This window comes from Stigmatopora nigra, chromosome 20, assembly GCF_051989575.1.
Source record: "Stigmatopora nigra isolate UIUO_SnigA chromosome 20, RoL_Snig_1.1, whole genome shotgun sequence".
Taxonomy (NCBI): domain Eukaryota; kingdom Metazoa; phylum Chordata; class Actinopteri; order Syngnathiformes; family Syngnathidae; genus Stigmatopora; species Stigmatopora nigra.
In genome coordinates this window covers 8,423,350-8,448,753 of record NC_135527.1, presented here as the reverse complement: position 1 = coordinate 8,448,753, position 25,404 = coordinate 8,423,350, and the positions used below count along the sequence as shown (strand labels likewise).

Sequence of the window (25,404 nt, the reverse complement as noted above, 5' to 3'; positions counted from 1 at the left end):
AAACTGCCATTTTTTATGGTAATATTCCCAAAAAACTGCAATTTTTTATGTTAATATTACAAAAATATTGCTATTTTTTATGTTAATATTACAAAAATATTGCTATTTTTTATGTTAATATGCCCAAAAAACTGCTTTTTATGTTAATATTCCAAAAAACTGCCTTTTTTATGTTAATATTCCAAAAAAACTGCCATTTTTTATGTTAATATTCCCAAAAAACTGCTTTTTATGTTAATATTCCAAAAAACGCCATTTTTTATGTTAATATTCCAAAAAAACTGCCATTTTTTACATTAATATTCCAAAAACATTACCAGTACAACCATTCAAACTGTAAAAGATGCCTATACCAATCTTTAAAAAAAATAATAATAATAATTCCAATGCCGTTTATCTGGCGCAAAAAAATGTCCGGTCTCAAACCCGGACCCTTCAAACAACGAGCCCTCGGCGCAAACCACCGCCCCCAAAAAAGGTCAACGAGGCGGGAACAAGGCACGTTTTCTTAAGCGATCCGCCGCGCTCAATTACACTTCACAGGACGGCGGGGCCGTATCTCTTTGCCGGGGTGGCGGCCCCCGGGGGCCAAAGGTTAAGCCCGGGGGCTTCTTAAACACGCTCTCCATTAACGTGCCGGCCTGCCCAGCCAAATCCAAACAAGAAGACAAAAAAGACAAACCGTGTTAGGTGGCACCTGGACCAAAGACAACATTACACTTTGCATACATTCTCCAATCAATGATTGGTCGCCATCCCATTACCTCAACTCAAATTACATCACTGTCAATCAATTAATGATGACAATTCCCCTCAATTAAGCCATTATATTTCTTCTATTTAATTATTTAATAACATTTAACCTCAATCTCAGTCTAGAGAACGTCCCCACCCACTTTGTGGACTTCCTGTATGTGGCTCCAATTTTTTTTACTAGTTCTATAATGTCTACTGTGTCTTTACTTGCTACGTTTTTGCTTCTAAAACCAATTAAATTTTCCCAAAAACAAGATGAGAAAGTTCTAACCTAATCTAAAATAACTAACCATACAAACACAATGCCGCAGTATTAGTACATTGCTTGCTGACATGTTATGTTTATATAGCAACTGATGCTAAAAGAATGACAACATTAGCAGTCCACATCGAAAAAAAACCTTCATTATAGCCCAAATGGGACAAACCAGATCAATTTTACGCCCCAAAAAATGACTTTTTGAATACAAAAACAATTCAAAATGACCAAAAAAACTAATCAGACGAAAAAAAAGATCTTCATTATAGCCCAAATGGGACAAACCAGATCAATTTGACCTCCCAAAATTGACTTTTTGATTACAAAAACAATTCAAAATGACCAAAAAAACTAAATCAGACCAAAAAAACCCTCATTATAGCACAAACCAGATCAATTTTACCCCAAAAATTGACTTTTTAAATACAAAAACAATCAAAATGACCAAAAAAACTAATCAAATACGGGACAAAAATACAAATTGACCAGTATGGAATCAATCCACCAGTCCACCAAGCCAGTTGGCACAATGGACCCAAAAACACAAAAACCCAAACAAAAACAATAACAAAAATATCCCCATTAGGCATACCCGCGTCTCCCCCCTATCTTATCTTATTTTTTGATGCTAGTAATTCATACCCTGGACAACAATGTTGGATCCGGAATAGTTAAAAAAAAAAAAAACAACAACAACGAGAAAATGCTTCAAAAAACGGCGTGGTCTGCATTGCGGATGCCAAGCGACGAATGAAAAGGCACGCCGCTGCAGGCAGACAAAGAGGGTTCGATGCCAACCTCGGAAATGCTCCAAACCCCCCCCCCACCCCCCCTTGGCATGCCGTGAAACAAAATGGCGGCGCGCCGCGCAATATGGCCGCATTGTCTGGAAACGGGCCATGGCTACAAAAGAAGGGCGCCACGTTTTGGACGACAAAATAAAATAACGGAATTTGGTTTTTATCAATTTTTATGGCTTGATGTCCAAGCCATCTGAAGCGAAAAGGTTGGCAGTAAACGTAGAAATTGATTTATATTTTGATTCCATCTATTTTGATTCAATTTATTCCCAATTCCCCCAAAAAATATTGACTAAAAAAACAATTGTGAATTGAAGAATGAGGGTTTATTTTTTCCTAAATATATTTTAGTAGATTATTTTTAAGTCATGAATTAATACTTAAATACTTTTATTTTTCAGAAAATATTGAGGAATTATTTAATTTTAACAAAACAAAAACCAAAACAAAGGAAAAGAATACAACAATAAACTACTAATACTATTAATACTAGTAATAAACTCAGTTTTGTCCATTAAAGCCCGTGTTTTACTTCCACTGTCCCACTTCTAACGTATTGAAACAAAACAATCTAATGACGACATTCCGCCAAAAAAACTGGACTGCTTTCCCGTCCCGCCCATTTTACAGAACTATTCCGCAAAAAAGCAGCCAATTGGAGGTGAGCATTTTTCCAGTCCTATTGAAGGGAGAGCGACCAGTCGGCAAGCAGATGCCAAGCGCCGGGGACGTCCCACAAAAGACACAAAAGAAGCGCCCATGCCAACCCGGGTGCCAGCGGCAACCGTTCTTACGGGCGGGCGCCTTCTGCTTCGTACCCACCGCCATTTTGTCTGCGGCGAGCGAGCCACACTAAAGACGGACTCAAGAAATAAAGTGCGCAAAAATCCTCGACATAAATTCAGTGTGTGAGACTGAATTATGCTTCAAAAATGAGATATTTTGTTAATTTTTGCCCCCATATGCCTCAACTCAGTGACATTTTAAATACACTACATTTTTTTTACTGATTAAACACACTTTTATACTTAAATAAGTGTATTAGTACTTTGTACTTAAGATTAAGTTATCGTCCAATCTGATTAGACTGAGATTTAAGGTATATTTTTGATACTTGGATCATTATAAATGATTAATATTCACTCCCTAAAAAACATACATTTATGTATATTAATGTATATTTATGTTATATTAACAGTAACGTGTATTAGAATAACCAAACGAAGCAAAATCGGTTAGAGCGAGATTTAAGGTCTATCAATGACAATAAAGTTATTATTTTTTTATTGAACAGTATGTCAATATATTCGAATAAATAATCATCAATTATTTTTTGTATACTTTTTTCTTTCCCTAAAAAGAACTTTTATATTTACCAGTATGCCAAAATAACGTATTTTCGAATAACTAATCATCCTATATGAGAGATTATTTTTTGTATACTAAAAAATTATGAATTGTCAACCCCTAAAAACTGACTTTTATATTCACCAATACGTCCATTTAACCTAAAATTCTCATCCCCATCCACTAAAAATACCAATATTTATCTATTTCCGTCCTTCATCAAAACAAAACATGACTAAGTATACCAACAAAAGCATAGTAGTACTTTAAAAGTCAAAAAATACTCCAAAAAAGACATCATTCAACCCCATATTTGAGCTCAATAGCTAAACTCCCCATAGATATCTTCCATATAGAATCACATCCACCCTCAAAGAACACACCATAGAGCATAAAGACAAAACAGTTATTCCCTTTCAAAAACCGATTATAGCGCTCAAATCCTACCTTGGTCCTGGACGTAGTAGGCCAGGAACAAGTCCAGTTCCTTGACGGAGACGGTGATGTGATGCGGCTGGACGCAAAGCGCCGGATTGGTGCAGTGCGGCGACTTGACCAGACGCTCGCCATCGGTACTTTCCAGCGGGATACCCTTGAAGAGAATGACCATGACCAAGTCCAGGCGCCATACTTTGTCGGCCTGCCGTAGACAGTCGATGCGCCGGATCTTGCCCTTCTGATCCGGATTGGACAGGACGCAACACGGGTGTTTCTTGCCCGTCACGCTCAGGACAAAGTCCTCGCGGTACTCCTGCCGGATGTCCTTGCGTAGCTTGGCCAGTAGACGGGAAGCCCACTTTTGCTTGACTTCGGCCTTCTCGCTGAGTAGCTCGTCCTTGACGGCGCGTTCTTCGTCCTTGGACATTCGTTTCTCGTGTTTTTTGAAGTACTTGCGTTTGCGGGCTTGCAGGTTGAACCACGTGTAGGCGATGGCGCGCACGTGCGGCAGCAGCGCCTCGATGAACGGGTGGAACTCGTCCTGGAGAGGGAAAACACATGTCGACAAAATGAGCAAAAACTCCAAAAAAATTAATGTATTTTTTGGGAGTTCCTAAAATTGAAAACACCACTAAAACGTAAATTTGACCACCTAAATGTGTACAAAAATTCCTAGAAGCAAAAATTTCCAACAAGTTGCCTGCCGTCCTCATTATCAACCAAAAATTGGGTTGAAATATGTATCTATGATGGTCCTAAAATTCAAAACACCATAAAACACAAATTGGCTAGCAGAACTTAACCAACTACACACAAATTACACAAAAAATCCTAGAAGTTAACATTTTCCAACATGTTACCTGCCTGCCGTCCACATTATCACCCAAAAAATGGGTTGAAAAATGTATCTATGATAGTCCTAAATTTCAAAAAACACCATAAAACACAAATTGGCTAGCAGAATTTAACCAACTACACGCAAATTACACAAAAAATCCTAGAAGTTAACATTTTCCAACATGTTACCTGCCTGCCGTCCTCATTTTCACCCAAAAATGTATCTCTGGGGGTCCTAAAATTGAAAAGGCCCCAAATTGGCACTGAAACGCAAATTGGCTGGCAGGATTTGAACACCTACACGCGTACCAAAAATTCCTAGAAGCAAAAACGGGTTGCCCACCGTCCTCGTAGTCACACACAAAAAAAGATTACAAGGGGTCCTAAAATATAAAAGGCCACATATTGGCACTGAAACGCAATTTTGGTTGGCAGGATTTGACCACCTACGCGTGTGCATAAAAAATTCCTAGAAGCAAACGGGTTGCCAGGCGTTCCAGTACCCACACAAAAGAGGGTGAAAACATTTATCTTTGGTGGTCCTAAAATTGAAAAAGGTCACAAATTGGCACTGAAATGCAAAAAAAAAATCGGCTGGCAGAATTTGGACATCTAAACGCCACATGAGAATTCCAAGAAACGGGTAAAAAACAAGGTTATAATATTCAACTTTGGCGGTCCTAAAATTGAAAACATCACCAAAAAAAAAGACGATTTGGGCAATATAATCCAACAGGATTTTTAGATTTTTAAAAAAAAAAATGAAACTGGATTGTCTGTTTAATCAAAAATGTTTGGAATCTGTTGTCAATTAGAAATATTTTTAAATAAAAAAGCTTTATTGATACTGGAAATTTAAAGGTAATAAAATTGAAATCCTGGGAATCTGTTTTGTCAAAATTGAGTGACAGTTTTAATGAATTTTTCATTAATTTAACAATTACCAGAAAATTCAGGTGATTTCTTACCAAAAAAATGTGGGAAGGTTTATCAGTTTATCTTAAAATAGACAAACAATAATTAGGCAAAAATACAATGACAATTTTAGAGAGGTACTCTGTCCACGTTGTTGATTTTTTTAGGGAATTTCCAACAAAGTGTCATGTCTTGGGACGTCTTAAAAAATGGCAAAAAAAATACGAGAAAAAAACGGTGGAGGAATGTGGCGGACGGCCATTTAAGAGCGGCCGTGTAAAAATCCAACACGGCGCCAGACTCTCGATTTCATGCACCTTTTTTTGCCTTTTTTTCCCCAATTAATTTCTATTTTTTTTTTGGGCGTCTAGGAATCCAAATCCCGTGAAGCCGGAAAGAAGGAACGACCAAAAAAAAAAGTGCAATCCTCTTAAGCGCCATCTCAAGTCAATCACTCACTTAATGCCAAGTCAAACATAAACAATTGCCATCGGGCAAAAATCGAAGACGACTAAAATAAACAACAAATATGCCATCACCTTATCAAAAAACAAAATAACCAAATAAAGTCAATAAACAATACATTTTCCATCCACAAATTTAAAAAAATGACACCAAAAATGATCAGCAATTGTCCCAAATTGGATTTCACGTCAAGGAATTTACAGTTTAAAAACAAATAAAGATTAAAAAAGTCCGTAAATACCTGAGTGAGACAAATGGGAGAATACATGACGAGTGGACCCCAAAAAAAGTGAAGAAGAAGAAGAAGAAGAAGAAGGGGGAGAAAAGAAGAGTTGCGTCCGACTTTTAGCCGTCCATTCTCGCGGCGCCAGGCAAACTCATCCGCGTCAAGCCACCAGACTCAGACTCAGAACCCCACCAATGTTTGGAGGAGACCAAAAATCCATCCACTCGCCCCCCTGGGGCCCCTCTTTTTTTTAACGTCCGGAATCTATACGCCGAGAAGACAGGGGCCGCGGCCCCGCTGTCGGCTGGCAGAAGAGCTGCGCGCGGTTCGATGTCGCAGCCGGACGGACGGACGGAGTTGTGACGCTGCTCTGCTTCTTCATATGTGGCGCAGCTCCGTCGTGCCTGCGTGCGTTCCACCGTGCCACCGTGCGCCTTTCCTGCAAATCCCGACAACTTTTTCTCTCTCTCTCTTTTTCTCTCTCTCTCTCTCTCTCTCTCTCTCTCTCTCTCTCTCTCTCTCTCGAACCCACGTAATTACACGCTACTCACACAGTCCTCCTCCCCCTTTCTACTCGCCCTCCCACCTCCTTCTTCCTCCTCTTCCTCCTCCTCCTCCTCCTCCTCCTCCTCCAGACATCCACAGAGCACCTTGTCTTCAAAAATCACTTTAAAAAAAAAGTATGTACGCACATGTGTGCGCACGTTTGTGTGTGAGCCGCACTTTGGACCAAAGCCATCTAAAAAGCAGTTAATGAACAACTCGACTATAGATTTTTCTAAGCTTTTACTTTGGAATTACGACAACGTCAATGTGGAACGTCAAGAGCGACTTGACGCTCACTTTTCCAAAGTTTTTTTTGTGTTTTTTGTGTGTGTAGGGAGGGGTAAAAAGTCTCAAGTGCTTGGTGAGACCCCTCCCCCTTTTTTATGCTCGTCTTCCTTCCTCTCGCAAGATTTATTTTTTTACTTAGTTGAAGTTGATCCAAAAAGGGGAGGGGTCTCAACATTCACTTTCACTGCAAGGGAATGTCTATGTATAAAGAAAACATTTTCATATTAGAAGTAGATGTTAAAATAGTCGGCCATATTGAGACAGTGCTCACAAAAGTAGAGTCGTTTGCTGCCGTATTTCCCTATTCAAATAAATTGGACACTACAATGTCGTTAAGAGACTTACTTTTTCACTTCAAGGTAGATTACTGCATAAAATGATCTGCATTATATCAAAAAATGTCATCATTACTTTTCTTATGAATCAAAACTGTCTATTTTATTTTGACAGGACACTTCCGAGGGTGACAGAACCCACACAATTTATCGGAGGTGACTTTTCCCACGAGGATTGGCATTCCTAGACCCGATTGGACGGGAGGAGGACAACACTGCGCCTCCTCTCGGATCATGTGACAAGGTACACTCTTAAACGTGCTTATGTCGCCCTCGTGTGGACACAAACATAACTCGCATCTATTTTATGCACTCTTAACCCAAATGATGAATTGACTGCAGGCAAACATGACTTTAAAAATTAATAACATATTTTTAAATGTATAAAAACAATTTTATCCAAAAAAGGGCAAATAAAACTTTACTATTTGTCTAATTTGGCTTATAATATGAATGGTCGCCGTATTTTACAGTCCACCACAACACATTAAATACTATAGTACTATAGTTTAGAGTTATGATAATAAATAGCAATATTTGGCTTAACTGTGCATCTAATCAGAACAATGCTTGTTAACAAACAATAGTCTACCAGTGTGTTGAGGAAATCCATATTCAAGACATTTGTGGGAAAAGCGCGGGTGCAAACAAGGCGCTTTTGTCTAAAATAACCTATTAAAATCAGACTGAGATTCTTTTTTAACTCAAGCCGTCCAAATACCGTTAATTTGTAACGATTTTCCCCCAAAAATTGAGCATTTATCAATATTTAAGCATGAAAAAAACAGTTTAACTACTTTTTAAAGAATTTGTCAAGTTACATCATTGACAACACTCAACATCCAATAACCAGATTCGTATTCCTATTATTTAGAAGTTGGAACATGCAAAAAAAAATCAATAAAATCAAGCATTTGTCAAATTCCTTTTTTGACTTATTGGCTGCAAACATCACATCCAAAACCAACCTTCCCATTCTAAACTAATTTGACATCTAAAGCTATCAACGTCACTAAAATACAAGCATCCAAAACCAAGTAGTCCTTTTTTTGTCGAATTGGACATCTATCCATGACAGAAAACGAGTTTAATAGCTAAAAAAAAATGACGATGTCACATTTTGCAGCCTTATTAACGTTTATAACAACCAGGACAAACAATACATTCCAAAAGGATGGAGACAAAACAAGAAGATTGGACGCCGATTAAAGGATTAACTCACCATCCACCAGGTTTTAGCCGTCATGTCATAACGAAGCTGCCATCTGACGGGTCTTGGAGAAAAGTTTGAAGCGGCCATGGCGTCCAAAAACGTGTCTGACCGTGCGTGTGTCCGTCAAATCGTCCAATTGTCCGATCGAGCCAGCGATCGTCACTCTGCGGAGCCATGCGACACCCCACTAAGTGGGTGTCACGTTTCAGACTTAGATCATGCATGAAAAATGAGTTTTTTGTCGAGTTTAGAGCATAAATACAAAAGAAAACGAGGTGCGCTCATGACACCGGGATGCACGCGCAGTATTCCATCAGAACAGCAGGTGGCGTTCAAGCAATTAGGAGTCGTTATGGCCAGGTGTGTCACACAAGCAACAATAGCGAAAAAGACGATGTTTGACACGAAAGAAACATTTTATTTTAATTTAGTTTTTAGTTTGGACATAAAATAAATGTAGATATAAATGATGTTAGCTTATTTGACTTGTAGATGATAAAAAATAATGAGAAATTAATAATTTTATCATTGTGACATCACTAGATGTGCACTATTAAGCGCTCTTCGTCGTCCACTCTCTTAGCAAATGAAATGGTGAAAGTGATCAGTCATTTTACTTTGAAAAACGACAATTGTTTTGTGTTTAGATTTCCGCTGAGGTCGCTTCGACCCGTATTTGGCGGTCGAACCCGTCCATCCGGTCCGCCCGGGTCATCGACTCCTTGAACCGCCTCACAACTATTGCGAAATACCAAACACGCCCGATTTAGTCATCTGTTTATTCATCTTTAATTTTTTCTATCATTTCACGACCTGTAATCGATTCCAATCAAAAGATAACCTTAAAATGATATTTACGTTTTATAAAAGTAGAAAACAAATAGATTCAATGGCTGATTTACAAAAAAGAAACAATCAAAACTAATCTTCAAACTTCATGGTAAGAAAAACAACTTCAAGTGGGTGTTTACCTATTTCCAGTCTTAGAATAAATATGGTAAAATTAGTGCAATTAGACACACCCTCCCACCAATGAGTTTATCACTAGTAAACATCCAATAGTAGACATCCAGGGTTTAGCGTCCAATCATGTCTTTTGCTCCGTTAGCGCCTTGAAAGCTACACAAAATGGCGTCCATCCGGGTGCGCCCGCTTGCAACGGACCGGCACGAACCACAGTACCTTCCAGCGAGTGCCGCAAACCTCGGACAGCGCCACCAGCCAGGATCTTGTAGGTCTACTCCTTAGTGGGGCCCAAAAAAAAACAGGTCAAGTGAGGATAGGGTTGCCATAAGGTCCGGGTGTTCTCGTTATCTTACGTCTGGCTGGAAAAGGGTGTCATCTTCTCGATGGATGTGGTATCCTGACAAGAAGAGAGTGGAATGGAGTGGAAACGGGAACCAAAACAGAGCCGAAATGGAGATGAATTGAGTCGAACGGAGCCGAAAAGGAGCCAAACAGAGCCGAAAAGGAGCCGAAAAGGAGCCAAATGGAGCCAAATGGAGCCAAATGGAGCCAAATGGAGCCAAATGGAGCCGAACGGAGCCGAAACGGAGCCTTACCGTGATGATACTCGCCAGTTGAGAATAGAACAACCCCGACATTCCGGCGAACATGATCGTGCCCATCACCGCCGAACCCCGCAACAACGCCAGCTCGTGTCTCGCCGTGAACTTCTCCTGCAGGTTAAAGAAAAAGTGAAAAAATAGACGATAAAAACCGCACCGACAGCCCACTTTAAGTCAGTTATCCCATCCCAACCTGGTCCAGATGCATAAGGGGCTGGAAATAATAGTACTGGCAAAAGTCCAACACCAAGGTAAACCCACTGAGGACCTGAGTGTAGAAGCAGAGCTGCAGAAAGAGCCAATGGTTGTCTTCACCTACGCAGTTGTTGATCCTGGAAACAAAAACACCCAGCTAGAACTCAAACAGCCTGTGGTTGCCAGATTGGGCTTACCAGGGACAGTGGTGGTCCATCCTGCGGACGCAGTGTCCACATCGACGGCAGTGATGGGACCTTTTGGGTCTCATCAGGTTGCACTTGTTGCAAAGTTGCCAGTTTTCTCGTTCTGAGTGCAAAAAAACACAATAAAGTGCAAAAAGTGCAAAAAAAATCTAAAAAAATCTATCACTATACCTGATTGAGGTATTCGGGGGTTGGTATGAAGACGCCCGGGATCCGCCACGGACGCCCTGAACAGGGCGGTGATGCAGAGTACCGATGCGGTGTAATAACCTAAAAAAAACATGGTGGTCGGTTTTGAGTGAGGGGGGTTGAACAGGGCGTCTTCTTTTGGGGTACTTACAAAAGACGAGAATCCAAGGGATGTGACCTTCCTGGTAGTGTGGTAGTAGGACCAGCTCGGGGACTAAATAGGAGTTGTAGAGCCAGACCCCGAACACGCCGCTGATGCACAATAAGCCTGCGGGGTCCACCACCACATGTAGTCGGAGGTCGGGGACCACTGTGGACACCCCCAAGTTTGAGGACATTAACCCTGAGACTGTCTATGTGTCCATTTTCGAGTGTCTTTCTGAGAGACGCTCGAAAATGGACACAAACACGCACTAGGAGTTACTAGTTCATACAGCAATGGTAAACGTCAATGCGCCCTCTTGTGGCGAATATAATATCGCCTGAGGTCACTTGAATTCTATTTTTTGACACATTTGCTTACAAAATTAGAATAGTGACTAAAAGAAGTCAACATTTTGATATTTTGACTTTAATTTCGTCTCAAATTACCGCAAAATAATATTTAAGAAGCCATAAAAAAGAAGGAAGTTAATATATTTATAGATATAATCAAGTTGAAAAGCAGTGAGTGGAGATGAATTCAAAGTAATCTCGAAATTATCTTGTTGAAAATATCCAAATGCTCGCGATATTACAAGATGGGATTTACTTATATATAAATATTAAAAGATGAAACGTACTTTTTGAGTGGCGTCTTGTGCAGCTCAGGTGGCTTCGATTCACTTCCTTGTTCAACTGCAGCAGGAGGGGCAGGATGTTACCCTTCAAAATAAAAGCATACATCACAAATAACTTTCAAAAAATGGAAAATGAGCATTTAAGCCACTCTGGGGTGGTCATATGTTAAAATATGTCCCCAGATAGGTGATTGGTGGTCCTTTTGTCTCCTTGGGTGGACACAGATTGGCTCCAGCACCCTCCGCAAACCTGGTATTGGTGAAAAATGAATGACAAAATGGAAGGGGATGGCATTCCAGGTGACGTGATCATGATATCATTGTTTTTATTACTATCATTGTTAAGTTTTCATTGAATTTTTGCACAAAAAAGATGATGTGAATAGACCCCGCCCCCTCCCTGACTCCCCAAAACCCACCACTACAGTTACACTTTTGCTCAAAAACACATTTTGAAAAGGAAAAAGGGGCAAGAAAAAAAATCAAGGTAAATTACAGCAATGTTGCGACCAAAAAATAATAATAATATAAATGCGAGATCAAATCAAATAACCCTGAAAGAGATAATATAACAGCAACAGCCAGAATAATTAATTAATCATTAGAAGACGATACCCAGCACCTTAATACAAAGATCAAGTTGGCGAGAAAAAAACTGACTGGAACAACTCAAAACAGGAATTCAAATAAAGGACAGTGTCTCAGCGTCGTCCCAGTGTTTGTGTGGGTTTTGATGCTTTGCGGCTCCAAAGCCACGCACGGCTCTTTCCGTCATCCTGTTGGGAATTTGCACAAAGTCGAAAGGCAGTCGGGATTTGAAAAAAAAAACGCACGCCTGGAACCGATCACGCTTACGAGAAACTAGAACGACAAATTAAAATGTTCTGGTTGACGGCCATCTTGCGTCAGAGGGTAACTGTCCCAAATTGGCAGTCAAAAAATATTTGGGTGAAAAATAACAGTTCAGGTTTGCTTACCTAGTGTGGAAAACAATACAGAGTAATTTTTGGGGGAATATTAATAAGCGGGTGAGAATTTTTTGATTTATTTTATGGCAACGTAGAATTGAGCGCACTATAAAAGTCCGCTATAACGCGAGACACCCCTCCCCTTCTGATTTAGGCCACGCCTTGGGCTTCGAAACGCGGGATTAACCCCGCCTTTTCCAGTGCACGAGTGTGTTAAAAAAAAAAAAGAACTCCAAAGAAAAGCTGTAAAAACGAGAATACGCATTTTGTTTTGGGGATTTACCGTCCAGTCCAACTGACCTGACAAGAGAAAATGACGGATTCGTGGGGCGGAGCTTGGGGTGAGGGGGTGGGGCTTTAGAATCGGAGAAAAGACACCCGGCGGGCACGCTCGGGAGTCCGCTCCGACCTTTTTTTGGGAAAAAAAGTCCAGTCTTCGTGGGGGGCTGCGTTCCGAAAAAAAATGGCGGCGACAAGTTGACCATGCAGAAAAAGCAATAAATGTCAATAAAGTTTTTGTTAGCTTACTAGCTGCCAATGACGGCGACGAACATCCAATATGGGAGATTGGACGTCAATCGTCGGCACAGGTGCTAAAAGACTAGCCCCGCCCCTTACCCCCGAGAAGCTCCTCCCCCTTGTTCCTCTTCCTCCATCGAGATAGGCTCACAGCTTGAGCTCGTTAGCGATCTTGGAGGCAATGTTCTTGAAGGCCATGGACGTGCCCGAGATGCGTTTGAATCGCACGCCGTTGAGGGAGAGGCGGGGCAGCTTGCATACCTCCATCTCCCATTGGACAAAGTCGTCACGCGCCGGGTTACCCGACATGCACAGTAGCATGTAGCGCTCGCGTAGCTCGTAATCGCAGCTGTTGGAGTCCAGCACTTTGCGGATCTCGCGCATCATCTCCGTGGGCTCCATGGACGACGTGGTCTTCATGGACCAGGTGAAACGTAGCGAGCGGGGTTTAGCCGCCTCCTTCTGGCCTGGCGCCGCTAGAGCCACGCCTCCTGGTTGATTGACAGAAACCCAAGTGAGGACCATGGCTGGTTTTAAGGCCCAAAACGTCCATGTGTGTACTTACCCGTGTTCCCACCGGATCCTGGCGAGGAGTTGTTTTCGTCGTTGTTGGAGGACGACGACAGGACGCCGCCGGATGTCTTCTCAGATTTGTCGGTGTGGCCACTCAGCATGGACCTGAGTTTTTGGGGGAAGATGAAACTAGGGTTAGAGAAGACTGAGGGTTGACTTGGCGCTTTTGGAAGTCGGCCATTTTCCCGCCCCCCCTCAAGCATGCGGGGTCACCTCCACACCAGCACTCGCTCCCGATTTGATTGGTCTGCCCGTTAGCACCTTCACCCGATTAATTCCCACAGCAGCATCTAAGGCAGAGGGTGTCAAACACGGGGGGCGGGGGCCCATGTAGCAATTTGGCAACCATGGCGGTCCTGAACTCAATAGATATTTTTTTGTTCAGAGTAGACCCCAGGGCCACGGGTTTGACACCTGTCCGCCATCTAGGTTACGTCTCCACTCTACTGATTGTGATTGTGGCTTTTTTTTTTAGGCGGAGGTTGTGCTTTGTTTTTGTTTCGGATCTCACCTGCTCCCTTCTTCCCGACCCTCTCCCTCAAACGGGCTCCTCGGGAAAAATCAACACAAGTTTAGTTTTTTCCGCCTGGCCTGCTGGCCCCGCCCCCTTTCCCAAGCCACAACTGGCCAAAAAAAAAAAAAAAACGAACCCGAGCACATTATTAGGCCGTCATTAAGGATGGAGGTTACTTTTTTGGCACAGACGTTAAGACAACAGGACAATGAAGACAAGACTGCAGTGACACGTTCTGACCACCAGTTGGCGTTAGAGGTATACCTCGCAATGCATTAACTGGTAAGAACTTTTCCGAATGGCAACTTTACTGTGGAAAGAGTAGGAAAATGAAAATAAAAAAAATTGAAAAAGCCCCATCCCTCCGCCAACCGTCTCCATCCTTGCCACTAACATTTTTTTTGGGGGGTGTTTTGCTGCTAAATGGACTGGACGCTAATGTCAAACGAGCTAGCAAAATAGCCAAAATAGAGCAAACTTATGTTTTTTTTTTTTTAAGTAGAAACAGACATCAAATTGCAAATGATTATTTTGTGAATTGAAAAATCCCAAGAGATAGCGATTGGACGCCCGTTGACGGGAGAAAAACGGGGCTGGAGGTGTTAAAGGGCCGAGCTGTGGTGGAGGTGATGGTGGCGAGTAAGGCGAGTGAGCAAGTCAGCCGGCGAGCGTGGCGGGTGAGGAAGGGGCATTAGTTGGCGTGAAGACCCCACCCCCCCAAAAAAAATGAAAACCAAAATAAAAAAGTGTCCAATCCAAACACAACTGAAAAAAAAAACAGTCCAGACGGTTGAGAAAATCAAATAAAAAGGGCGCAACCACAGAAAAGGTGGAAAAAGAAGAGGAAGATTGCGACACAAAACACCAAAAAAAGGGGAGAAAAATATGTCAAAATGTGTCAAATAAATATGGAGGGGAAAATAACGGAAGGACGGCATCAAGGCTTTGGAGTTTACGTTTAAGGGGGGTGTTGGCCTACCTTCTGGGAAACCTGAACGACAGATTTCTATAAAAAAAAAACAAAGAGGGAGACACGCAAGCTGTCAAAGTGGGTTCTAGCTACAGCTAGCATAGCCGCGTGGCTAAGTTTACAATGAGTTGCCATAATAAAATGGAAAATTTAACAAAAAAGCCTGACATTTGAGATATTTGAAAAGACAACCCATGGACAAATAAATGGACACTAAACAGTCAAATTTGGACATCTAGGAATGTTAAAAAAATGCCTTAAAAAGCTTTAAAGATGCGCAAATGTATGATTAAGAGTAAAAACCGAAAACTATAAATTGGCTATTTTGTTATATGTTGGTAAATCTGACAAAACATACTTTAACCAGTGATTATATTTTAGTTGTATACCAATTGGAGCCCTAAATTTATTATTATTATTACTACAACTACTACTACTACTACTATTAGTACTACTACTACTACTACTACTACTACTACTACTACTACTACTATTAGTACTACTACTACTACTACTACTACTATTAGTACTACTACTACTACTACTACTACTATTAGTACTACTACTACTACTACTACTACTATTAGTACTACTACTACTACTACTACTACTACTATTAGTACTACTACTACTACTACTATTAGTACTACTACTACTACTACTACTACTATTAGTACTACTACTACTACTACTACTACTATTAGTACTACTACTACTACTACTACTATTAGTACTACTACTACTACTACTATTAGTACTACTACTACTACTACTATTAGTACTACTACTACTACTACTATTAGTACTACTACTACTACTACTATTAGTACTACTACTACTACTACTATTAGTACTACTACTACTACTACTATTAGTACTACTACTACTACTACTATTAGTACTACTACTACTACTACTATTAGTACTACTACTACTACTACTATTAGTACTACTACTACTACTATTAGTACTACTACTACTACTACTATTAGTACTACTACTACTACTACTACTAGTACTACTACTACTACTACTACTACTACTACTACTACTATTACTACTATTATTATATTAGTTGTTGTTTCTTTTTTAATTTCCATTTGAAGCTAACTGGAATTTTGCTGGTTTGTTGACATGTTAGCCAAATTGAATTAGCAACATTAGCAGTTAGCAGGGAATAGCAATATGAGACAGCCATTTTCAAAACAACTCCCGCGAGAGAGAGAGAGATAATAAATTTCAATGTTTGCCATTTTGACTCGGGCGGGACCGGCGGGGGACGAGTTGATGGGCGCCGCCCACACTGGCCGCTAAATTACGCTAGGTGGTTTCTCGTAGGAAATGAGCACATGAAATGACATGTAACATAAACCTAGTTATTTTCTGCTCAGTCTGAAACCTCAAAAGGCCAAAAAATACGGTTTTGGGGCCGCCTTGGGGGGTCCGATTCAGCTCGGGTTTTTGGGTTCTTTTTGTGTTTCGCTCACCTGCGTACAAACTTGGACGTGAACTTGCTGAAAATGCCGGTGGCGCCGTGCGTCCGCCGGGCCTGGCTGTTGCCGTGCGAGAGGGATGGCGAGGCGGGTCCGCCGGGGTAGGCAGAGCCCTGTTGGTCCCGGGCCCCCCGCTGTTGTCCCGCGTGGAAGGTGCTGCGGATGACCACCCCGCGGGAGAAATTGGTGCGGTCCGTCGCCGCCGCGCTGCTGCTGATGTTGTGGGCCGAGGGGGAGGCGCCGGGGGCCCGTTGTGGTGGGACACTGCAGTGGGAAGAGAAAAAAATTATAAGCCTGGTGGGCCACTAGTCGCAGTTCCACGACAGGCTACAACAGGGTCAGCATAAGATAGGATACATATAAAAAAGTGCCTTTGTTAACAGTACATATGAAACAGAAAAAAAGGACTAAAGTATTAACATACTCATCACTCATCATTAAAGTCAAAAGTATAAAGTAAAGTAAGTAAAGGAGTGTATTAAGAAATATAAAAATGTCATTTAGATAAAGACACAAAAACAGCACAAACACAAAAAAGCAATTAAGATTAGACAGAGCTACTGCCCAAGAGAGGGCGCCAACTAGAGGAAGAAAAAAAATGGAACGTCGGTGGGCCGGATGTGGCTCGTAGGCCGTAGTTTGGTAGAGATGGTGTTAGATGAGACTTGCCTGGGTCGTGGTGCATGCAGGTCAGAGGGGCATGGATGATTGGAGGAAGACAGGGACTTGTGGTGGCGGGGACGCGAGGACAGGACGGCCGAGGCCGAGGCGGTGGAGGCGCGGGAACCCGGAGTGTTTAGGCTGGGGGGTTTGACACGGTGAGGACAGGAGGATGGTGTTTGGGACGGTGGGGTAAGCACATGGTTAGAGGTGGGATGGGTTAGAAATTAAATACATGTGGAATGAAGGGATACAATTCAAAATAAATCATGATAAACTGACAAATTTGAACAGTTGTTGTTAAATGATGATGGGAAGAAGGGGGCGGGGCAAAGCCATGTGAGGTTTGGAACATAGACCCAATGAAAAGCATTAATGGCCAAAAATGCTAATGTTGAGGGAAAATTTAGCAATGGCTTCTATTTGGGGAATTGGGCCCGAACCACCTCCTTTACCTGTCTTTGCCATTTTGGATACTCTGGCCCAGTGTGGCTCGCTCCGTCAGGGGAGAATTCCGACTCCGGCCGGTACCGGTGGACAAGATGCTATTCTGAAACCCCAGGCGGAAGAAAAAAAACATTTTAGTCGGGGGGTTTAATGAGTAACTTGATCTTTTGGACCCATGGCGAAAAGGTGACTCACGGTGGAGGGCGTGGCGCTCTTCTTGCGGTCTGACGACGCCAAGGGGCTGGCTGAGACCTTTGTGGAGGAGCTGCCCGAGGAACCTTTCCTCCCGGAATCTTCCCCAGTGGCCCGGTTATCTGTTTGCCCGCCCCTTTTGGAGTAGGAGGAGCCTGTAAGAGGACAGGAGAGATTGTTGTTTGGCAATGTTCGTTTCCCGGTAGCGCGTCGCTAGCGTCCTTCCTGTGTCTTACCCTGCTCGGTAGCTCTACGGCTTTGAGCCTTCTGATTGGAGGACACGCTTCGCTGCACCTGAGATGGGAAAGAACCGTGAGGCGGGGTTTGGGGAGTGGGGGCGGGGCTTGTCAACACTCGGGAAGAAGCTAGCTCCATGCTAAGACATCATTAGCTAGTGATAGTTCCCGTTGTACCTTGTGCGGTAGGGAGGGGATATTTAGGATGCTTACGTCGCTTGCGGGTCGGGGTTTGATGCCACTCTCCTCCAGCTGGTGCGGGAAAGAGAGCAGAGAGTCAGTCGGGCGTACGGCGGAAGTGGACGGGGTGTGGTTGTAGTACCTCGGAGTTCCTGTAGTCCAGGAGCAGGTAGGTGGCCATGACGTCGTTGTACTTCTGATTCACCAGAGAGTCCTGGAGCTCCTCTTGAGAGAATCCCATCTGGAGCATGATTTCTGCAAAGAGAATTGTTTATGTTATGATTGGGTAAGAAAGAAAAATGGAGGTTCTGTTGGGGGTCCCACCCACCTGTCCTCCTGGGGTCTTTGTAATCTGGCTGTGGTTCAATGTAGGGCTTTAGTTCTTCGTCCTCGTGTCCTAAGTTCAACCATCTATCCCTCATGATCTGCTGCTGGGAAGATAAACCCTACCGTCAACCGAGGAGACGAGGATGAGAATGAGTATGAGGATGAAGAAGATGGACAGTTCGGCGGCTTGGCTAACCTCTAGGCTTCCTCTTTTAGAGGGGTTCAGGATTAGGAATTTCTTCAGCAGGTTCTCGCAGTCGGTGGACATGTAGAAGGGGATTCTGTATTTGCCACGTAGAACGCGCTCTCTCAGCTCCTGCGGGAGGCGGGGCTTAGGGTTAGGCGGCGGTCAGAGACAACTAACTTTCAGAACCGTAGCAACACGCTTATTTATATTTATGTACCGTATTTTCACGACTATAAGGCGCACTTAAAAGTCTTACATTTTCTCCAAAATAGACTGTGCGCCTTAAAATGCGATGCGCCTTATAGTAGTGAAAATACGGTATATATGTATGTATTTATCAAGTTGTTTATGACCTATTTATGTCTATAATATATTTTGCTGTGTCTGTATTCTTACCCTCTTGCTACTGTGAAAGTGAAAATTCCCAAATACGGGATGAATAAAGTTATGTAATCTAATCCTTTACGGGGGAGGACAATACCGACATCACATTGGCTATCGGCCCGCCCACACCAAAATGCGCCTGTGCGTCACAGCCATGTGGCTCGACGCCCGCTTTTGGCTCCAGACACGAATGGTTGTTTGGTACCAACCTTGAGATTTTGCCCGTCGAATGGCAGCGAGCCGCTGACTAGTGTGTAGAGGATGACGCCCAGGCTCCATACATCCACCTCCGGTCCATCGTACTTTTTCCCCTGGAAGAGTTCGGGCGCGGCGTACGGCGGCGAACCGCAGAACGTATCCAGCTTGTTGCCTAGAGTGAACTCGTTGCTGAAGCCGAAATCTGCGATCTTGATGTTCATGTCGGCGTCCAGGAGCAAGTTCTCCGCCTGTGAATGGGATTCATTTCTATTTTTAGATTTGACAATTTTTGAACTAAAAACACAGAAAAAAATGGATTAAAAAATGACAATTATTGATTTAAAAAGGGGAAATCAGGATTTTTTTAATACACATTTATCCTTATTTGAGCTTTTTTAAAATATATTTTTAGATTTTACAAAATGATTTTTGAACTAAAAACACAAACATTTGATAAAAATTGGCAATGATTGATTTAAAAAGGGGCAAAATGAGGAAATTTACTGTACTCTTCATTTTAATTTAATCCTAAAACAGAAAGTCTGCCATCATGATTGACTTTCCCGGGCCAGATTTGGCCCCCGGGCCGCCACTTTAACACACATACTTTAGCCAAACGAGTCGGCGAGGCCGGCCGACCGACTCCACGGCGACGGTTGCCGAGTGAGTGGGCCCCGGTTGCCTAGCAACAGGTGCATTGTCCTTTTCACTGCTCTAAATATTTTCCTACCTTCTGCGAGCCGATTTCAGTCAAAAAAAAATTCTACTCTGTTTTTTGTTGGGCATTTTTCTGGCGCTGGGATCAAGAAATCTGCCCGGCAACCAAATTTGATTGGGCCAAAGAAATAAACTCACCTTGAGGTCTCGGTGTACGATACACTTTTGATGGCAATACTGCACCGCTGACACAATCTACATAGAAAGATAATTTCATCAGAAAAAGCTATCCGACAGGTTTTCCGCCGCGGTCACACCTGTCGGAATTTGGCACGGGCTTCCTTCTCCTTCATCCTCCCGTGAGCCACCAAGTAATCGAAAACCTCGCCTAAGCAGATAAGCGATAATGAGGGTTCCATTCCGGCGCCGGATTGGGCCGAATTTCATCCAGTCTTACCGCCACTGGCGTACTCCATCACCAAGTACAGAGTCTTCTCGGTCTCGATCACCTCAAAGAGTTTCACTGAAAAAGGGGGAGGAGTCATGAGACGGACATCCAGGGGAATGCCATTTTTGTGTGTACTTACCTATGTTGGGGTGGTTCAACATCTTCATGATCCTCACTTCGCGGAAGAGCTAGCAAATTAGCATAAACAATCATGTTAGAAACACAGTTTTGGATTAAAAACGAAACTAAATCCTGTACTAGCATGCTGTTAGCTCAGTTCATCCATCTGCTAACCACTACTAGCAAAAGTCCAATTTATTTGAAATGGGAGGCTTGGGCACCTTAACTGATTTTCTGCCATCCCTCCCAGTTTAAATAGATTGGACACCTTCAAGCTAGCCTTTAGCATGTGTTTTTTTCCTTTAAATGAACTTTTTCTGCCATATACGGCACAAAGCCGCTATCCTGCGCTAGGGTGCTGTTAGCTAAGTTTATCCACATGTCAATAAAACTATTTTGAGCCATCCCTCCCACTTCAAATGGATTGGACACCCATTGCAAAACAACTTAGCCGTTAGCTTGTATGTGTACTTTTACCACCTTTACCGACCACACCCTTATCCGACCTATCATCCCTCTTCTTATCTTTCAGTTACTAAACCCGTGCACTAACTTATGACTCTTTTTGTTTGTTCCGCCTCTATGGATCCTCCCTAAATCTTTTTTTTCCCTCCGCTATACTCTTTAAATACGCCGATCTTTTTTTTTGCGCGAATGAGAGGGTGAACTTTATGCGGCGAGTCAATCCGCGCTGGTGCGTTTGTATTTGTTCGCGCACGCCGACAAACCCCACCCTATCCACCATCAAAGGAAGTAATTGCAGCTTATTTCCTGTAATTAAAACGCGCTGAAAACGGCAGCGTTTCAGTAGAGCAAAAAAAAAAAGGAAGAGTCGGATTGAAAAAGAAGAGAGCAAAGGTCAATGAGGACATTTGTTGTTTTTTTTCCTTTTGTGAGTGGGTGAATGTGCAATTTTGTTGGACCCACCTTCTGCAAACTGGAGGAGTTGAGCTGAGTCTTATCTATGATTTTCACAGCCACCTAGCAGGGAAGAAAAAAATTAATAAATAATAGAGTAAGTTGCTCAGTAGAGAAAAAGCAGCCAGTTGGCGAGAAAGACAATTTTTTTTATTATTTATTTTGAGAACACGTCATGGCGGCAGGCGGCGTTTGCATAACGGGGGCCGAGGGTCAACGGCGTGCTATGAAAAGAGGGGGGGGGGGGTGAAAGCGAGTCCAAAATAGAAGGGGGGAGTGGGTTGACTTGGGGGGGAGGGGGGAGATTTGTGTTTTTTGGTCCGGGATTTGCCAGACAATAAATTATTTTCTTCAATAAATGCCCTTGTTTTTTGTATATAGAGTGTTGTACATTGACAGGCCCCGCCCACGTGCCTCCCGACCAATGAACTGGCTCGTTCAGGCCAAAGAGAGGCACACTTTTGGCTTTTTCCCCCTGGCGACTCTGGGGTCAAACAGAGTGGAGCTAAAAAAAAATGCTACAGATTCTCTATTTTCAGCCTTGGAACAGGCGTCCAATCGGTTAAAAGGGACAGGGAGAGGGGGCTGAGTCTACCTCTTTCCCGGTGAGGACGTGGCGAGCCAGTTTGACTTTGGCGAAGTTGCCCTTGCCGATGGTCTTGAGAAGACGGTAGTTGCCGATGTGCGGCTGCTCGTCGGTGGCGGTGGAGTTCCGACATCGCGCCGAGCTGCTGAAGCGCCCCGACGACTTGGACTCCTGAGGGATGACAAAACACAAGGTCATGTGGGTCATGTGAACGGGGGGGAAAAGTGAGCTCAAAGGTTGCCATGGCAATTTCAATTTGGTTTCATTAGCGGCATGATAGCTAGCAAGGGCTAGCAATGGCTAAGCAATGGCTAGCAATGGCTAGCAATGGCTAGCAATGGCTAGTTTTATTTTGACAGTGCTCTATGTTGGCGATAAGGGACTCGAAGACTAGCGGTGAACTTTAGCATGCGGGTGTTACGCCTGGTGTCAGTTTGGTGCGAGTAAAGTACAGCGAGTTGTGAAGAAAACCCTTAGGAGCCAATCAGGGGGTTCAAATGCAAGGAAGTTTCTTATTGACTGGCTTTAAATGATAAAATCAACCTCAAAACAACACTGGAAAAGTATCATTGGACGCAATGGCAAACCCGATGCGGCTATTTGGCCGACCAATCCAAAAATAAAATGACAACGGATCGCCATGACTTTGTTTCCATGGCGACTGACGAGGCCCAAATGGCAGACTGGGAAGTCTGGAGGGAAAAAAAACAAATAAACAGGTGGACGACGTGCCGCCACACCTACCACGACGACACCCAACCGGAAAGGCTTGTTTCGCCGTCGCCGTGGCGACGTCATCACCTGTTCACATGGCGATTAACGGTTCAATTAAAGTGTCATTGCGGGCGAGTGAAACGCAAAACGTGCCTGAAGGAAAGCGCTAGCGTGCGAACATGAATCTGAAGGCGCGTGTCTCTGTTGCTAAGCCCCCCTGTCGCCGACGTTTATTTTCTGCCTAGCAACCGAGCAGATTCTACGTTGCCGATGACTCATTTCGCGGCAGAAGCGCAAAAAAGCGTAGTGGAGAGAAGTGGTGGGCCTTCCAAATTTGGATGGACGTTCGAGACATTCGGAGTGGGAGTGACGGCGACCAATCAAAAAGGATTGGACGCCCGTCGGCAACCGAATGGAGTTAAACGACCATGCGTTTTACTCGGGCTAAATTCCCTGTCAATGAACGGGTTTAGAGGCGTGGCCGTGATAAAGAGACAGTGGCCACGCCCCCTTCTACACCTCCAACAGTAAAGGGTGACGTCAAGGGAAGACTCGTATTTCGTGCTGGGTCGGTCTCAGAGGGTAAAACACACGGTAAAACAGGAAATACTGTACTTCCTCACACACGCGCAGCAAATAGTCAACGGCTGAGCTCATTTGAACTCGACAACTGTTTTGCTAGCCAAAACAGCAGCCGCCACGGGAGGCCTGGCACCGGAAACGGGAAAAGTCCGGGTCTATAAAATCACCAGGGTCGTCTTATTTTGATTAAAAAAGACTTTGGGGGAAGGTCCTGAAAAATAGCAACGTATCAAAAGTGGAAAAAAATTGGTTTACAATTTTTTGACATTAATTGCAGCTAATTTTGGGACAAAAAAAATGTTGTTTGCCTAAATGGTTTTGTTGGGTTGTTACAATATAACGCGGGTTAAAGTAAGGCCAGTCCGCTCAACATGGGTTAAAAATATCTGCATTTGTGGAGTCCACTTTTAGGGTTTACGTTACATCACACACACACAAAAACAGCTTGTGTCCTTGGTGTATTCTGAGACCTGATTCCTTTCTATACATGGCTTATTTACGAGATGGTCGCTCACGTTACAATAATACAATATATTAGTATAGAATGGTAGCATTTGAGCAAAATTAGGAGCAGAAATCAATATATAAATACATAAATTGTGTAGTGATTTTAAGGGGCAGAAAAATGTGATTAAAATACAATATTTATCTTATGGCTATCCTGAATTGGACGTCTATAGCTGTCAGTGTCAGAAAATACGTTGAGGGGGGGCTTATTTTACATTTGAATGGTATTTTTGGTAGACAATAATAAGCAAATCTTACCTGGCCAGAAGAATTTTCAATGACTTGCACCAATGGGGTCCTTGTTGACATGTTGGATGGTCGTCCTTTGCAACAACAAGAAAAAAAGGCTGCCCGAAAGTCGGACTTTTTACTGTTTTTTGGACATTCAAGCTAGGCCTAAGAGCCCAAGTGCTCGGAACACGGCCCGTGAAGCAACAAGTTGGATCCCCACATCGGCGGCTAGCATTTAGCTAGCAAGCATCAGTCGTGCGTCTCATATCGCTCGACGATTTGGGAAGAATTTAGGTTAGAAAAGGCCTCTATCGGAACCATTCGGTGGCGTCGGTAGCGACGAAGGAATCCAAAGTTGGCGAACGGGAGGGTGCATAAACAAGACAAGGTTCAACTCGGTGACGCGACGACAAACGTCCGCTGTGTGTTAGCTTCCGAGTCATTTATCAGCGTTGCTTTTTTGGGGTCTCTTCTTAAGTTCAACTTCCTTATGAGTTGGGGAGGAAAAAAGAGCAAAAAATGCCCCGTAAAAAGTCTTGAGGCCAAAAGTTATTCCCGATGAGGAGGTCTCGTACCCGACCTTGCCAACTCACAGCGAGCAATCTTCCCCGGTGAGCTATCCGGGCTGGGGAATAACGAGGATAAAGTCGGTAGATAGCAAAAAGCTAACATAGCCCCGAAATGGCGACGTTTTCAGCCGATATTTCCTTTCCTTCTTTGGGTTTTTTTTTAGCCCATGGAGCTAGCCCGACTTTCCCGTCAAGGCGGAGCTAACTGGGTTAGCCGCTAGCGCTCCAGCGGAGGAGGAGGAGGCGGGGAAGGAGGAGGAGGAGAAGAGGAGGAGGTGGCTGGTGCCACCGAAAGTCCAAAATCCACAAACCTGGCGTCTTTTTCGCCTTCACGGGGATAATAAGGTCGTCCGCCAGGAGCGCACTGCACTGCGGCGCGGCCGATAAACAGCAATGACGACGTTCCTTCCACAGATTTTAGCCTCCAAGTTCAGGAATCAAGCGGTCCAGTTCATGGCGACAGCAGACCGAGACGTCCTGGGTTCGAGCACTGGGGAGGAAAAAGCGTGTGGGGTTGTCAAGCTGCGTCCAAATGTGGTTCAAATACGGCGGATAGCCTTTTTCGTACCGGAACAAGCTGGAGGCAACATGGCTGCTTGCTTGCACCACCAACACCGACAGCCGCCGGAGAGGGAGGGAGGGAGAGGAGGAGGAGGAAGAGTGGGAGGCAGGAAGGGGGAGACATTCAGCATCATCTGAAACTCTTGTTGAAATGTTACATCCACACGATTGCACGTCTTTCATCCTCATTGGCATCCATACTTGTTTTATGCAAACCTATAAATGAATGAAATCAAAGTGCAGTTAAAAATGGGATTTGTCGCCCTCTGCGGGGACGTTTTGTAATTACATCAAGACAAAA

General features: G+C 43.4%; 3 protein-coding genes and 1 long non-coding RNA gene across 18 annotated transcripts in view; 1 reads left to right on the top strand and 3 right to left on the bottom strand.

The window, feature by feature from the left end:
* LOC144213338 (nuclear factor 1 B-type-like) overlaps positions 1 to 6,533 on the bottom strand; it is a 38,089-nt gene extending 31,556 nt beyond the window's left edge. For all 4 annotated transcript variants that reach the window (XM_077741747.1, XM_077741749.1, XM_077741748.1 and 1 more), the window contains exons 1-2: positions 6,059 to 6,533; positions 3,610 to 4,141 (exon numbers count right to left, since the gene is read on the bottom strand). In XM_077741747.1, the coding sequence (XP_077597873.1) occupies positions 3,610 to 4,141; positions 6,059 to 6,085 (559 nt within the window). In that variant the 5' untranslated portion in view covers positions 6,086 to 6,533. The remainder of the gene's footprint in view (positions 1 to 3,609; positions 4,142 to 6,058) is intronic.
* LOC144213197 (uncharacterized) overlaps positions 1 to 25,404 on the top strand; it is a 112,600-nt gene that overhangs the window by 65,631 nt on the left and 21,565 nt on the right. The window lies entirely within an intron of this gene.
* On the bottom strand, positions 9,191 to 11,443 carry zdhhc21 (zDHHC palmitoyltransferase 21). Its single transcript, XM_077741523.1, has 8 exons — positions 11,366 to 11,443; positions 10,735 to 10,893; positions 10,566 to 10,664; positions 10,386 to 10,497; positions 10,187 to 10,325; positions 9,988 to 10,104; positions 9,745 to 9,788; positions 9,191 to 9,668 (listed from the first exon to the last, which is right to left on the bottom strand). Coding segments are annotated over exons 1-8 (795 nt in total). The 5' UTR covers positions 11,367 to 11,443; the 3' UTR covers positions 9,191 to 9,544.
* Positions 11,672 to 25,302, bottom strand: LOC144213204 (serine/threonine-protein kinase MARK2-like). 12 transcript variants are annotated; one of them, XM_077741508.1, is made up of 22 exons: positions 25,111 to 25,302; positions 24,001 to 25,032; positions 21,949 to 22,110; positions 21,363 to 21,416; positions 20,455 to 20,503; positions 20,325 to 20,390; positions 20,185 to 20,255; positions 20,066 to 20,122; positions 19,222 to 19,458; positions 18,638 to 18,757; positions 18,443 to 18,560; positions 18,257 to 18,369; positions 18,148 to 18,186; positions 17,935 to 17,992; positions 17,702 to 17,853; positions 17,515 to 17,609; positions 17,069 to 17,200; positions 16,394 to 16,663; positions 14,916 to 14,942; positions 13,934 to 13,972; positions 13,415 to 13,527; positions 11,672 to 13,340 (listed from the first exon to the last, which is right to left on the bottom strand). In XM_077741508.1, the coding sequence occupies exons 2-22, from the start codon at positions 24,049 to 24,051 to the stop codon at positions 12,997 to 12,999; spliced, it is 2,367 nt and encodes a 788-aa protein (XP_077597634.1). In that variant the 5' UTR covers positions 24,052 to 25,032; positions 25,111 to 25,302; the 3' UTR covers positions 11,672 to 12,996. The 12 variants fall into 12 exon arrangements, with proteins under 12 accessions (XP_077597634.1, XP_077597633.1, XP_077597635.1 ...); XM_077741507.1 differs by having other exon boundaries at positions 24,001 to 25,302; XM_077741509.1 differs by having other exon boundaries at positions 13,934 to 13,969; positions 24,001 to 25,302.